At 33.7% G+C, this 16,941-nt stretch overlaps 2 protein-coding genes and 1 pseudogene across 2 annotated transcripts; 1 reads left to right on the forward strand and 2 right to left on the reverse strand.

Moving 5' to 3' along the window:
- LOC139431895 (ras-like protein 1) overlaps positions 1–16,941 on the forward strand; it is a 67,133-nt pseudogene that overhangs the window by 21,248 nt on the left and 28,944 nt on the right.
- On the reverse strand, positions 10,163–11,260 carry LOC139432068 (uncharacterized). The gene has a single exon (XM_071200405.1). It carries the CDS (start codon positions 11,258–11,260, stop codon positions 10,163–10,165), a length of 1,098 nt encoding a protein of 365 aa, XP_071056506.1.
- On the reverse strand, positions 13,470–14,423 carry LOC139432069 (uncharacterized). The gene has a single exon (XM_071200406.1). The coding sequence runs from the start codon at positions 14,421–14,423 to the stop codon at positions 13,470–13,472; it is 954 nt and encodes a 317-aa protein (XP_071056507.1).

The following is a 16,941-nucleotide window of genomic DNA, read 5'->3' on the forward strand; positions in this document are numbered from 1 at the left end:
CTTTACAAAAATGCAGTATACTCCTATAATAATTAAGTTTGGGGTCTTTAAAAAAGAATGATGTTACAACAAATGCAAATAATAAACATAAATACTCACTTACCTATTTAATAATGTAAGCACAAAATCACTAAACTTGTCGGTTACGACCACGCATGAACACTGAATTTTGAGGTTAGGGGCTTAATTTGGAGCTTAAGCAAATTTAATCGTGAATAAAATGCCACGGCTTAATTTGTCGCTTATGAGACCGGTACCAATCGACGCAGCGTACTTCTATTTACACGAAACCGCTAAAACCCAAGTTTTTTAGATTTGGCGCTTACGTCGTTTTGTCAGATCCACATCGATATTTTCAGTAAATTGTAAACATGTTCTGCATCAACCTGATTAATTTTGTTACTTATCATATTTTTAGAAAGAATCAAGGTTTCGGACACTGGTATATTAGTGTATAAATTTGTTACGTCAAAGGAAAGTAAAGTGAATTTGTTTGGTAATTGTGTGTTTTGAATTATGTTAATTAAATCATATATATTGTTTATAGCGAAATCTGCTTTAAATTGAATTATATTTTTGAAAAATTATATTAAAAATTTAGAAATTTTATAAGTACTTGAATCTATGGAAGAAATAATACGTCTAATTGGGAAGTTAGTTTTGTGTAATTTGATCAATGAATAAATCAAAGGTGTTTTTGGATTCATTGGTAGAAAATTAAACATAGTAACAAAATGTTCCTTAAGGAAATCTTGTGCTGATTTAACTACTTTTTTAGTTTTAGTGTGAAAACTAGATGTTGGGTTTTTCTTAATTTCAATAAAATTATTTTCATTAAAAAATTTTAAAGTTTTTGAAATATATGAAGGTTTGTCTAAAATGACTAAACCGGCGTTTTTATCAGCATTTGTAACAATCAGTGAATTGACTTTAATTTTATGTTTAATCTTACGTAATGTTTGAATTTCTTCCCAATTAGAAATCTCTTCAGTTTTGGTGTTCTTTTCTTTCCTTTTCAGTAGTTTGATGAGATCATTCCTTAAGCTGTCATATTTGTTTTATGTTCATACGTTTGATGAATTTTTGTTTTACACTGTACATCTTGAATTTTGGGATTGGTGTTCTCACTCCGAAAAACAAGTTTCCCTTTCTATATTTGACGGCCGTGCGTCTTGCGTCTATTTGTTCCACGTTGTTTTATTAAGTTTTTCGAGTTTTTAATGGTTCATTGCTCAATTTTGATTGTTTTTGAATTTTAACATGTTTTTGATCAATTAATTTTTGACGAATTTTGAGATATTACGCCACTTCGAGTTACGTTTTTTCTTAGCTATTTTAAAAATGTTGTTTTACTTTTAATCCTGCTAACCGAAAATCCGATTAATTAATTTATTCTATTTGCTGCTCACGTTTTGGTCGATGATACTTGCTGTAATATGAAAACTAAGGCTTGTTTTGCATGTTTCGATGTGCGACCCAGTTCTCCCAGATCCACAAATACATCAATTATTCCTCTGCTTGTTGAAAACACTAACGATTTCTTGAGGGCCATTTTGTGAAATGGTTTCTATTTTCAAGGCTAACAATCTAAACAATATTTTGCTGTGGCCTGGGTAAAATGTGTATTTGCTGAGCCAAGTATAAATAGCCGATGGCGATGGTAAAATAACGCCTTTTCTTCTAAGAAACTGGTATGTTGATGGCGATTTATGTTATAATAACACGCTGTCTGCTTCTCATCTCCAGAAAGGTTGACGATTTTTGTGATATAATTGCATTACTACAAGAGATCCCGCAAATGTTGGCAATTTGCTAACATCCCTTGGAATAAAACTCTTTAAGGCAGATTTGACAGTCTTTAATTTTCTCTCAGTTTCCACTAATCTTCTTTTTAACATAGCTTGGGACCAATCTTCAAAAGTGTTGTTTCTTTTTCGTGGAGGTGATGACAAATTAGTGATATCGTTCAGTACATTATACTCAGATATAGTAATAATAATAAGTTTATTGCCACATAGCCAATACAGGAGAAAAATAATATATATGTATACATAAATGAATTAATGAATAGTGTATGTTGACAAAAGGTCATTTTCAATAAATATTGGATCTGTACAATTTTGTGAAAAAATGCTTGTCGATGTGGATGGAAGTGTGGATGTAATGCCTGTTAATGTGAATGGTGTGCCATGTGCCATATTTATATATTGGAAACTGAACTGATGGAACTGGAGAAACGTCTTCTGTGTTACTTTGGGTATGCTGGTAATGATCGGAACAAATTTCTCTAGAAGAAGGTTTCGTAATAACATTTGACGTTGTGGAGTTATATACAGTGTGTCCCCGGATTGTGTCCCCGTAAGGTATAATTGACGATACATTTTTGAATTCAAATTCCATCTTTTACAATTAAAGTCTGGATGTCATAAAACGAAATATAACCAAGTTTTACGTCAAATATCCTCAAAGTACCAAAGTTAACGCAAGAAGATTGTTAACCGTTGCAGGTAAAGTGGTCTTTCTGAGCAATGTACAACAAAAGTTGATTAAGATAAAATGTTTTTTATGTTAAATTATAGCTATATGCCAAATTTTATTAACGTTTTACAATAAAAACAAATGATCTTGAATGAGCTTTAGCCTATTGTCAAATATTAATTTATCATGTTTACATTACAACATAAAATATTTATAGTGCAGTGCTATGGATTGAGGAACATTAGTTACAATGCAGTTTTAAGGCAATTTGAGGAAAAATTTGGATTTTTAGTAGATAAAAAAACAATTAAGAGTTGTTAAAAATTTTTTGAAAACGGGCAATGTGAAAACTAAAAGGAAGGAAAAAAAGCTTTTAGATGAACATGATGCGGGGTCGATTGTTGCAGTAACGAACGCAATGGATGCAAAGGACAGTTCAAGTCGGTATAAGTAAATCCTATTTACAAAGAATTTAAAATTTAATTTAAAACAAAAAATTGAAACTATTATTAGAGAAATTCCTTTGGACCATATTAGAAAAAGTTATAAACAATATCGGAAAAGGACTGAATTATGTGTTAGTGTTGGTGGTGATATCATTGAATAAGCTTTTATGTTAATTTAGTTTAGATCCAAAATGTTTTGTTAATCTTATGATTTAAAAATCTGCACATTTTGCTTTTATATCCTAAATTAATAAAATTCGGCATATCGCTATAATTTAACATAGCAACCTTTTTATCTTAATCAACTTTTGTTGTACATTGCTCAGAAAGACACTTTACCTGTAACGGTTAACAAACTTCTTGCGTTAACTTTGATACTTTGAGGACATTTGACGTAAAACTTGGTTATATTTCGTTTTTTGACATCCAGACATTAATTGCAAAAGATGGAATTTGAATTCAAAAATTTATCGTCAATTATACCTTACGGTTACACAATCCGGGGACACACTGTATACGATATGGGAATAGCTGTGGAGCTTAGCTTTCTCCGTATAAAATCCTCTTATTTGAAATGATCTGCACGCAATACACTTCGTTTTAAGCGCTCGGGGCTCAATTGGGCTAACTCTCAATTTTCTGTAAAAGTAATATATTGTGACAAATTTAATATAACATTTATGAACACACTTATGAACCGTATAAAATACCACGTAGTGGTATTTTCGAGCAACTCATCACGTCTAAGGTCTTCATAAATTGGCTTGATGGCCTCCGCAACATTTGGTGGTAGTGCTGCTTTGTGTTTGTACGAGTCAAGAGCACCGAGCGCGCGAGCCTTTTGCGAAGTACACCACGATTCGACGCCCTCCGGACAGTAATGGTGTTGTAAATTCTCGTCTGTGGAGCACTTATGGTAAAAACTGCCCCATATTGCTTTTTTCATATTGTCCTGTGAGTCACTGTTGCGTCGAATGGCGAGTCCATAGTATAGAGTTAAATCTTTTATCAACCCATCCGTGAGTTTTCCTTTACCTCCGAGTCCTTTATTTAACTTTTTGCAATTTCGCAACCGCGTGCCCATTCTCTTTTGAACGTGGTTGACACACTCCTTCTTCTTTACTTCATATGAAACATTCTCAATAATCTTATTAAATGTTTTTGAGTCGCCGTCGCCAATGTAATTTGCGTATTGAGCATCGTGTAATTCTTTGGCTCGTTGAAAAATTTTAACGATGGCTGCAGGTTCCATATTATCTGCTGGGCCTGTATGGTTTGCGCTGCATTTATCGGCGTGCTCGTCGTACCATAAGTCGTACTCCGGTGTATTCATTTTCGGTTTCCATTGGGTACATTCTCTACAAAAAGAAGATACCACTTCGATGTCCAAAATCTTTTTCGAATAGTACCCAATAACCGACGAGACACCGTGCAAGGAGTTGAAACCTCGTTTTTGCCAAGTTCCATCACCTGACACCATTAAACCAAGCGAGTTTTCACATTTCTCTTTTGTTTTTTCTTTTTCAATGGTCCCTGCTTGTGTTATTGACTTCTTTTTTACACCCTCGCTGGCTGAAAGTATCATCCGTGTTGAATCGTCGAAGGCTGTTTGGAATACAGGTCTCGGTAAATCCATGAAGGCACAAAACTTTTCCAAACCTCACAATCCAACTCCAAGCAATCTCATCGAAAATGTGAGCCGCCGATTCACTTCATACGCATTGTTGTTGACAAGCGGACATGAATTAATTTTTTTTTCGACGCATGATTTGCATTTCACAACTAATTTAAAACCCAATCCGCGTATGTTGGATTCCGCAAAGTCAATGTCACTTCCACATTCTTTACACTTAATAAATGTTTTCAGTTTGGAAAAAATACTGGAGAAATCTATAAGGCGGTAAGAAACACTCGGATTCACTGTTACCGATGTCTCGCCAAATACGCTTAGTTTGGCCGAAGAGGTACTTCTTTTTCCAGATCATATCCGTTCTTCGAAGTGACGAATCTACTTCTTTTTCTATCAGGCCTTACCACCTTGTCACCCGGAACGTGTCTTTTACTCTTTCTGTCCATTTTGTTTATCTTTTTCGCCGTAGACCAGTAGAGCTGGCTTCCTCTAGCACGTAGTTATAGACGAAAACGTCCGGCCGGAGGCGTATTCTATAGATCGCTCTGAGAGCGTCGACGCTTGACGCCAATTTCGAATACTTCTAAGCCGAATATTGTTTTAAAATTTTGTAGGCATGTTCTTAAAGGTCAAAACTATCTATTTAAGCAAAAAAAATCGAATTTTTTTTTCACACTGATATCTCCCCTTAAGAAAATTAAACGCTCGAGTTTCGCTCTCGCGTTTAAATATTCTTGCGTGAATAAAATGCTGTCTAAGACACTTACACAATAAATAACTATTATTTGTTACATGTATAACAAGTAAGCAATAATATTCCTTCGTACAGAATGCCTACGTTAATAAAAAAATTAGTTTTAAAAATTGTTTTTATACTAAATTACAGTCATTTCTACCAACAGGTATTGAAAATTAATTATTATTTATGGACTTTTATTTCAACTTTGAGTATCCATGTTGAATTCCACTGAATTACCAGTGGAGAAATAAATGGTCAAGAGAAAACAAAAGCTTTAATGTTCGTCTGACTAGTTTCGCCTTATACGCATCTTCAGAGCCTCTATAGTGAAAAAATATTTGTTTTACAATATTGTTTTAATCCAAACTTAAACTAATCAATAGTTAACAAAAATGAATGTATTTTAATATTAATTACTTACTCGTTAAAAGTTAAAAGTTACATCCAGCTCTTCAAAAAACATTTATAAGATCGACAGATCATATTGAAAAAATTTTATAATTCCGAAATATATTACAAAAATCCGTTACAAATTAAAAATGGTTGAACTACGTCGTTTTTAAAAATGAAATGAAAACTTCAACAAGCAACATTTGTGAAACAAGAAAAATTTTTATATCAGAAAAAGGGCGCAGTATATTGTAGAAAGAGATGAGTTTGGGTTTGAAATTTTGAAACTAGAAATGTAGGAAACTGTATTGAACTTTTAATAATTAAATTTTTTTAAAATCTGAGAAAATGAAAAGTTGTAATTTAAATTTTGAATTTATATATTATAAAACATAGTAAAAACATTGTTGTCAATGTAGGTTAAGAATCCGCTTACAAAAACAAAAAATATGTAAGTTTTCTAATAAAGGAAAATTGGATAGATATTTAAATTGGGAGTTTAAATTATTCGAAAATTGAAGGAAGAAGGGAAATAAGGAATGGTGGGTAAAAAAGGAGACAGGTAGCCGCGGTACCCCAAAGCATGCGAAATATGTGTGCGGCCAAAGACATAAGTCCTCTTTACTTTGGGGGAAAGGCGGTAGATAGGAAAGTGTATAAAGGTGTTTGGGAAGAATGAACCTGGTCATTAAACAGTGTGGATTATTGTTTGTGTTTTTGAAATTATCTATTTCATAATTTTCTAAGAGGTTTAATTTGAAACCTTTATTTTGGATATGAAGAAGTGAAACATTTTTGTTGACATCAAAATCATGACTGTGTAATGTTATGTGTCTTCCAAAATTGGAATTATCATTTAATAGATGTTTTCTGATACGTGTTTTGATAGATCTACCTGTTTCACCTATGTAGGTGGCACCACAAGTTTCACATTCTAGTTTATATACACCGTTATTGTCTAACAGACTTATTATTTTATCTTTAGCATTAAATAGTTTTTTGAAAATAGTATTGTTATTTCAGAATGATATGTTGATGTTATATTTACGGAAGATACGCTGTATGCTATATGCCATGTTACCTGGGTATGTAATAGATCTGTATGTTAAAATTTGAAAGTGTTTATGTATTTATGAAAATGATCTATTGTGTTTATGTTGTTGTTATTATCCCGGACAACTAGAATATCATCTACATACCTACACCATAATACAATGTTTTTGTTATTGGTATTGTCGTTATTTAAGACTTTATGTTCTAAATCATTCAAAAATATGTCGGATAATAACACTCCGTGTCGTATTTATAATAAGTGTTATTAAAAGAACAAAAATTTTGTTCAATACATAATTTAAGTAAATTGTAAATATGTAGTGATTCTGTAGAATTAAGTTTGTTACTGAATAGTGTTTTTGTTATAATCAAAGTTTCATTAACAGGTATGTTTGTGTAAAGATTTGTTACATCGAAAGAGAGCAGAGTGAAATGTTGAGGTAATACAGTATTTTGAATAGTGTTAATTAAATCTAATCTGTCATTTACAGTAAATTTAGCTTTAAATTATATAATATTTTTGAAGAAATACACATACGTATGATTTGAATGATTTTGCTCCGCGATGTCTTCTAGTTATTGTGGAAAAAGGGCCGGCATAATCGATGCCCACTGAAGAAAATGCCTTCATCTGATTGATGCGAAACCCAGGCAAATCAGCCATCAATGGATTGTATGACTTGCGACGTACCTTAAAACATTGGATACAACGAGAGATAACTCGATTTACAACGTGTCTTGGAGAAAGAATCCAAAATTGATTATTTATAATTGAGCACAGTGTTTTAAATCCAAGATGCAGATGTTTCCGATGGATATCCTCAACAATGAGTTCACTCAATCGATGATTGCTGGGCAATAAAATGGGATGCTTTGCATCATAAGGCAGGTCTGCAAATTTAAGCCGTCCACCAACTCGAATTTATTTATTTATTTATTACATTCGGGATGCATACAGGGTTGACCCCCAACTAAGCATCCACAAGATACTCAGCTAAAAATTAATAACAAAAAACTTAAGAGTACAACAAAAAATAATATTCTAAATCAAAAAGAAAACAAAATCAAAAGTAACACTCCAACAAAAAAAAAAAAATCAGAACGCATATACAAAATTATTGTTACAATATTATATAAATAAAAATATTCATTAACGGATTGTTACAATATTATATAAATAAAAATATTCATTAACGGAGTAATAACGATCTCTCCACACCCACGCCCCGCAAAAAACGCTTGAAAACAGCCAAAGACACATTGAAGATGTCGATATTCCTACAGCAAGAGTCATGCGCATTCATCAATCTCACAAGAGCAGAGTAAAGATGTGCAGAAGACAAGGATCTACTAATTCTAAACAAATATTCACCACGTGTTTGATATGACGGTACATAAAAACATAATTCTCTTACCAATTCCGAGGAATTGAAAAGATTGTTAACTACTTTAAACAAGAATAATAAATCGTAGCATAGCCTCCTTTGCTTTAATGTCTGGAACCCTAGAGCTCTGCAACGCAAAAGATAATCACCGTAAGGTAAAAATGTTTTGTGAGCTAAATACCTCAAGAACTTCCGCTGTACGGATTCAATGCGGTTAATGTGAATAGTATAATGAGGGTTCCAGACAGTAGAGGCGTAGCTAAGAACACTAACCACTAACGCCATATAAAGAGATTTGATGCATTGAATATTTGTGAACATACGGCAGGTCCTAATCACAAAACCCAACCGCTTTAGAGCCTTGGCAATAGTAAAGTCCACATGTAAATTGAACATCAGCCTGCTGTCCAATAAAACGCCAAGATCATTAATGTGGTCATTCGAGGTTAAAGTTCCGGTCCCCAATGTATACGAATTGTTTAGTGAATAACGTTTACGTGTGAAAGTAATTTTAGAACACTTATCATAGTTCAGGAACAGGCCGTTATCAGCGCAGTAAAGCTGGAACCGGTCTAGATCCTCCTGAAGATTTTCGGAATCACATTTGTTTGTAATGTTAGAAAATATTTTGCAATCATCCGCATACAACAGGAATTTTGCATGTTTAAAGCAAGAAGAAATGTCATTAATATACGCCACAAAGAGGATAGGGCCAAGATGGCTACCCTGCGGAACACCCGATGTGACAGGGTTATATGAGGATGTAACCCCACCAATCCTCACCGCCTGACAACGACCCGTTACGTACGATCCCAACCATGTCAAAAGACCTTGCGGTACATTAAAGGTACTTAATTTCTGCATCAGAATATTATGATCTATCTTGTCAAAGGCTTTACTAAAATCGGTGTAAACCGCATCGACCTGATTGGAACAATTGAGGGAATTATGAATAAAATTAGTATAATAAACTAGGTTAGTTTCCACCGATTTACCCGGTAAAAAACCTGTAATCAGGCTAGGTTTCAAGAGGTAAAGTAAATAAGAATATATGATTTTTTCAAAAACTTTCGAAACCAATGACAAGATAGTAATCGGGCGGTATTTAGAGACGTCACCCCTGTCACTGGACTTAAAAACCGGCAGCACAAATCCCCTCTTCCACTCACCAGGAAAGGAACCAATACGTAAGGACAAGGAAAAGATTAAAAATAGCGGTTTAGATAGACCATTCGCGCAGTGTCTAATAAAGTTACCAGGTAAATTATCAGGACCGGCTCCAGCTTTAGGATCGACTTCATTAAGAACGGACAACACATTTTCCTCAGTAAACCACGGGAGAATACCGACTGAATCAGTCCGGTTAGCAATGGTAGCGCCGACAAATGCCTCATTAAAATAACGTGAAAACAGAGAACACACATCAAGGATATTATCCGCGACCTCATTACCAAGCCTCATGTGAGTGGGAATACCGGCACATCCACCCCTCCTATTTTTAACGAAAGACCACAAATGATCAGGGCGCTCAATCAAATTTTCTTGGACCGAGCGCAAGTACTTCTGATAGTCAGATTTAATCAAAACTTTAGAACGTTTACGGAGAATAGTAAAAGACAAATAATAGTTATTGTTGCCAAACCTCTTCCAATTACGATGAGCTTTAAGTTTCTCACGAATGACTCTTACTGTGGATGGAGAATACCATGGTGGAAAACGACATTTAGACACGGGTTTATGCGGAACATGAGTGCTGACGAGATCGTTAACCGCATCATAGAAGGCTCTAACAACTTCCTCAATCCCACGACCATCAAATCGTTCCGACCAGTCGATCGCGTAAAGAGCATCGTTAATCGCTACATAGTCAGCTTTGTTATAAAAATATTTAATTGAAGGACCATCATGAAAACAACGCAAATGAACGTTGACAACAACAAATTCAATGGCGGGGTGGTGACGATCCGGCTTAACCAACGGATCCGGACAACATTTAATTTCCCGTACAGTGTCAATGTTACACAAAATGAGATCAAGTATTCTAAAGTTTTCGTTGTATAAATCCTTGCCACCACAATTTTTGCATCAGACGCTTAGCAGCAAGAATACAAAGCGTGATAAAGCCGATCGGATCATGTATTCTTGCAATGTTTGACAAAATTGATCTTTTAGTGCAATTTGTTTCTCTAGGGACGTATGAAAACCCAAATGTATCATCTTGAGGATCCCAATGGAGACCCAGGACCTTAATAAAACCGTCTTCTCGGTTATCCAATAAAACTGGAGCACCATGTTGAATGTCATCAATGTTTCTCATCAATTCAGATTCGTTGCTTGCCCATTTAGCGAGCTCAAAACCACCCAGCGATAACAATGTTATAAGTTGTTGTTGTAGATTTAAAGCATCTTGAAGTGATACACTGCCCGTAACGATATCATCGGCATATGTGTCGTGCAACAACGTGTGCGAGGCCGCAGGATATTGATCTGCATATATTTTTGCAAGCTCTTGGATGGTTCGTAGTGCCAAATATGGGGAAGATGAGATACCATAAGTTACAGTGTTCAATTGATATTCACTAATATTGTCATGAGGAGAATTTCTCCAAATTATGCGTTGATAATTGCGGTGTTGTGGATGAATTAGAATCTGACGATACATTTGTCTTATGTCACAAATAAATACGACAGGTAAACATCGGAAATTAACGAGAATAGAAACTAAATCGCTTTGAAGCTTAGAACCAGTAATTAGAAGATCATTAAGAGAGTGTCCATTATTAGTTTTGGCTGAAGCATCGAATACAACTCTAATTTTAGAAGAATCATGACGGTAAACAGCATGATGCGGAAGGTAATAGGATTGTGGATCATGATAATCGTGAGAAGGAATAGGAGACATGTGACCCTTTCCCAGATAATCTTCCATGAATACTTTATATTTAGCATACACAGTAGACATTTTAATTAGTCTCTTTTCTAAAGATAAAAATCTTCGTAAAGCTTGTGAGTACGATTGATCCAAATCATGACTTTCATTTCGAAATGGCAGTTTGACTATAAATCGTCCGCTTTGTGTTCGTTGATAATTATTTACAAATATTTCTTCGCACTTCAGATCTTCAGGTGACTGAGTCATGTCATTCTTGATTTGATCAAGTTCCCAGAATTTTTGAAGACATTGATCCAAAGATGGCTCGATCAAAAGAGAAATGTTTGTAGATGTGGATGTATTGTAATGTTTTTCCAAATGGACCGCAAAACAACATTACTAAATTTTATAATAATTTGTTTTTTATTAAATTGAAAAAAATTTAAATATTTAAACAGAATTGTCGAATTATCTCAGGGTTAAAGGCAGGTTCTGGTAACACTGTCAAGACAAACATGTGTACAACTTAAGGTGCAATCAAATTGAGATGTTGTCGACAAAATTAACAAAATTTACTGATTATATAAACAAATATTCTAAATTAGTTAATTCGAAGTAATATTTATCAACTCGGATATGTTATGGTCTTAAACAACTCGTCAAATATTAAATTAATTAGGAAATTGTAATCGTAATCTCAAAATTTATATTGAACTTATCAAGAACTTCTCGTATTGAAGGTAAGAAGAGTTTTTTTCTTTAAAAAATGTATCAACAAAAACAATAAATTATAACATAAAATTACTTAGCCAATTTGTTTCTATGGGGACTTTGGAGGTCAAACGCAGAATAATATTTTCTTCGTGACAGGAACAGTTGGATTCAGGATTGGGAAACAATTTTTCTCTTCACTAGTGATGATGGTTTCTACCAGAAACGGAACCAATTGCTTTACTTGATCAGGAGCGAGTTTAATCGTTTCTTCGAAATTATTGAACAGGAACGGATATTTTTCTTTAATAGGAACAGGATGAATTGTTTTTTCACAGTTGAACAGGAACGGATATATTTTTTTAAACTCGTTAACACGTTGATTTAATTAATTTTCAGCAGAGCAAAAAAAAAATGAGTGTGTTTCTTTAGACAACAGGAAGCACACCTTTTTTGTTGATAAATTCCGTTTTTCGGATGTTAAATTTCCAAATAACCTCTCCTGATTGGTTAAATTTATGGATTTGGAATTTGTGTCTTAGTTTTTTCAATGTAGCCAACTTTGACATTTAAAATGTCTCTAATTCAATTTGTCAAATTATTTTTTAAATTTTTAAAATTATTTATAATTAGCGTGATATTTCGTAATTTTGATGCTCTTTTAAATCAATTTTCAAATATCCATTCATTTTCTTCTGATCTCAACGATAAATTTTCCAATATATTCAAATTAATTTTGTAAATTTTCATCCAAATTTCATTATTCTATACAAATATTAATTATTTTCTTTGTTAACCAAGTTAAGTTTATCGTTCTAAATAGGTTTGATCCGGGTAGATAAAGATTTAAATAAATAATTTTGAAAAATTTAAATTGAGGTTATCTGATATCGAATCTTTACAATTACTTCGCATCGACTTTACAAGTGATAGTTTAGGATTAGAACATTAAAGAACAATAAAATGTACCGAAATTCACTAGCGTATAGTATCTAACATTATTTTATAATTGTTCAAAAAAACATGTTGATGATCAGGATTTTTGCCCATCAGAAGCCAACCAAAAATTGATTTTACTGCAGCTGGCTCGTCCATTTGACCTATACGACGATCTCCGGTAAATATATGCGGAACCAATTCTGCCCCCAAAAGAAGATCGATAGAGTCTGGAGATGTTTGGCTTCGTGGAATTGTTAAATCTCGAAGATGAGAGTATCTAGAGATGTCAATCGCCGTTCTTGGTTGATAGGAACATATATTTTCAGATATAACGGCTGTAAAATTTAATATTGGATGATGGCTGTCATATGGCTTAATAATACATTCAACGGACCCGCTATTGCAATTTGACTGCATGTTGTTCAACCCTTCAATCATAACTGATCGAATGCCTTTTGTAAGTTGTAAAGTTTTTTGTAAATTTTCAGTAATAAAATTGATCATGCTACCAGAATCGACCAGAGCACGCACACGATGGTATCTACCAAACCGGTCTTGTATGTCCAATTCAGCTACAGGTAGAACTACGGTAAGCATGGTATTCACAACAGAGCCAACGGTGTTATTTGAATGAATAGAATTACTTTTAGATGGCTGGTTTTGGGAAACCTCTGGACGGTCTAAATGCAATAACGTATGATGGCGCCTTTTGCAGGTTCGACAAGTATTTTTTGAGATGCATTTGCTTGTTGAATGTTGATCTCCCAGACAATTTTTGCAAAGATTATGCTTATTGACATGCTCAAATCTTTGTTCTGGCTATTTATCATGAAATTTTGGACATCTGTTCTAAATTATGATCATCATTACACAACGAACACGCAAAATGAGTTTGTTTGAATTTTATTTCGGTAGCAAAACTTGATGGATTGAGCTTAGAAGCGAATTTCACATCTTTGGAATTTGATGTAGTGAGTTTAGCGGAGTCCAGAGCTTTAGCATGGCTTTCAAGGAAGGTCATCAATTGTTGATATGTGGGTATCTGAAAATTGCGATGTTCGAACTCAAACTGAGTTTTTGTAGTCATATCAAATTTTTCGAGCAAAATACTAAACAACAAAAAATCCCATTTATCTACGGGAAATCCGAGTGACTTCAATCCTTCGAAATTTTCTGAAAAGGTATCAGTCAACAATCGAAAAGCCTTTGATGTGTTATCTTGTTTAATTGTTAACTTCTGTATCTCGTTATAATAAATTGTTGCTAATTGTCTCTTGTTCTGATAGCGGTTTTTTAAGGTTTCGAATGCAATTGAATAATTGGCATCTGTCATGGGTAACCCTTTGATAAGATTAAACGGCTCTCCGGACAACGACGTCAATAAATATTGATACTTAGCAACAACTGACAGTGAAGTGTTTTCATGTACCATCGTTCTGAATAAGTCGTAAAAACTGGGCCATGCTTTATAATCTCCGGAAAAAACCGGAAGGGTGATTTTGTTTAATTTAGGAGAGGCAGCGGTAATATTAAGGTTGGCGTTTTGGATCGCATCATCGCGATTTTTAATATCATAATAGATTGCCTTGATAGAATAATATGCGGAATCGGCTTGACGACGTACCTGATCGTGTGTATCGAAAACATCATCTTTAATTAAACCAATAATTTCATTATGGATTTCCTTAAATTTGCTATAGGGATCGTCACAATCAAGAGCGGGAGCAATAAAAATTGATTCTTGGTCTGGATGATCTTTTAAATTGCGGCCGACGCCCATTGTTTCCATCAATCTATTCAGAAATATACCACGGATCAAGACGAGTTTATCAATATTTTCATCGGCAGACATGATGATGAAAATAAACAATTAACAAGATAAATAAATTTAAATTTCAAAAATGAAAATGTTGAAAAGACAAGAATATGTGAACGCCAGATGTGGAAAGTGTGCAAAAAATGCGAATGCGAACCGGTCGTGTGACGAGATGAACACGTAGCGCGTGGACAATAGCGATAATGCGATGTAAATGGTTAAATAGATAATGAAATGAAATAAAATTGATATGAATCCGGGTCGAAGGACCAATTAATTTGTTCGCACGAATAAGTCGGCGATTCAAAAGAAGGTGCTGGTCACACCAAAAAATTTAAGAAAAAATAAATGAAAAAGATGAATAATTAAATATAATTATATTGATTAAAAAAAATAATAAAAACTAAATGAATATCGTTAAAGATGAAGAAGAAAATATATATCGGTTGGTTAACGTACCAAGAAACGATGTAAAAAATTGGGCACTACGACTCACACCAGAGAGCTAACGATTGACTGTTCGATGTCACCATCGATCGTTTATCGATCTTAAGAACGACCTCTTCCGGGTGAAGAGGTGAACAAATACAAAATAAAATATGTGAATTTAAAGCGGAGCGAACACATTCTGTTCTTCCGTAACCTGTTCTAAATTCGGATTTCTATTAAAGGTTTGAACAAAATCTGTTAAACACTCCTCTGCATTTGTGATGGTAATCAAGGATTCATCTTCGTCCGGTTTAGTATTTTCATATGTTGTAAATACAGCAGACGAGTGTCTGCCCATTACATACCACCTTATTCTATATTGGTAATCAAGAGCTGATGGGTGTTCATTGGCTGCTCCAGCAGCCCGGATATGCGAGAAGAAGTTTTCTACAACATCTTGGTTGAGGCGATATGTTAGTATGTATTGTACACTATATTGTCTTTGGAGGTAATCATATAAATTAACTAAAAATTTATTGTTCAATATTATAGCTCTTTGAAATGGTAAAAGTGCTGCCCGCTTACCCACTTTAATATTTCTTATTTCTTCGTTAACTTTATTTAAAAGAATCGTTTGTTGGTCAATGTCCACACCAAAGGCATTACTTTGTTTCGAAAATTTTGTTTTAGTATTGAACAGGTCAAACCAATCATTTATAATTTTAATGATTTTGGCGGTGTATTCCCAATCTACGTCACCCATAAGACCTTTCTCGCCGCACCATCTTAAAGCCTGTGCTACCGTGTGTGACAGTACCTGTGCGGCCAGTTTAACATTTTAGCGGTGCTGGTGAGCAACATCTAAGTGCAAATTAGTAATTTTGGGCGTGAGTTTAATTTCACCGGTTTGGATATCCAATAATTTTTTAATACATTGTTTCGATGCTACATGAACTCCACATCTTAATCCGCTATCAAATAAATTATTTCTAACCAATTTCATCACAACCTATATTGAAGTTTTTTTTAGGAATAAATTTGATGGACCAAGATCACACACCACAGCTACTACAATCATATTAGAAACGGATTGTGTTATTAATTCAAGTAGTATTTCCTTGGTCATGGGCTGGTCAAAATCATAATAAACTAGTTGCTTCCAATTAGCGAACATGCCTCTCACCATTACAGTCTGAAATGTCCTGTGTGGCGCCACAACTGTTTACAATCGTTTCTCAATCATTATTTTATTTGAAATGTACACTTCATCGAAAGCAATGACACAAATCCGTTCCATCTCAGTCATACTATATGATTTATATTTTATAATAGTTAACATATCTGTTAATACACCTGGCTCAAATTTTATTTTGAAAACCCATCGCCGCAATGTTGTAATGGATGGTAAAGGATAGTTCCTTACACTCCTTAAATATCTATGGGCTTTCGGGCTAACACTTCGTAAAAATTTAGCCGAAAATATATCTTCCGAAGACCACTTGACGAAGTTTTTTTTAAACTTTATGCATTTTACTTGTCCTGGAGTAAAGAATTTGTTTAATATATTATTAAGGAGATCTATTTCTAAACTCTGTGCTTTTATCTTTTTATTAAGTATAGAAATGTCTATCTTGAGCTTAGCATTTTGTTCAGCTTCAGTTAGTTGTTCATCATCTGTATAAATAATAACTTCTTTAGAATTAAGAAAGAATAAAGCTTGTGTTAAAATAACATCATATATCCCAATAAAAAATAAATTTATTACATACTAAATTTAATTTTATTTCATTTTGCAGAGATTATAATGATATTATAACATTAGGTTATTTATAATTTATATTTTCGTTTAATTTTCGTAATTTATAATTTATATTATTAATTTATTATTTTCGGTGCGAGATAACAATATCATTTCGGATTGACATACAGTTGGTAGGTCTACATCAGCAGTGATAATTGGATTAGCTGAAAATAAGTTTATAATTATTATTATAATTGTATTTTACAAAATAATTATAGCGCCGTTATACCTGCGGCAATACACAATTCCGCT

Source organism: Onthophagus taurus, chromosome 11, assembly GCF_036711975.1.
Source record: "Onthophagus taurus isolate NC chromosome 11, IU_Otau_3.0, whole genome shotgun sequence".
Classification (NCBI taxonomy): Eukaryota; Metazoa; Arthropoda; class Insecta; order Coleoptera; family Scarabaeidae; genus Onthophagus; species Onthophagus taurus.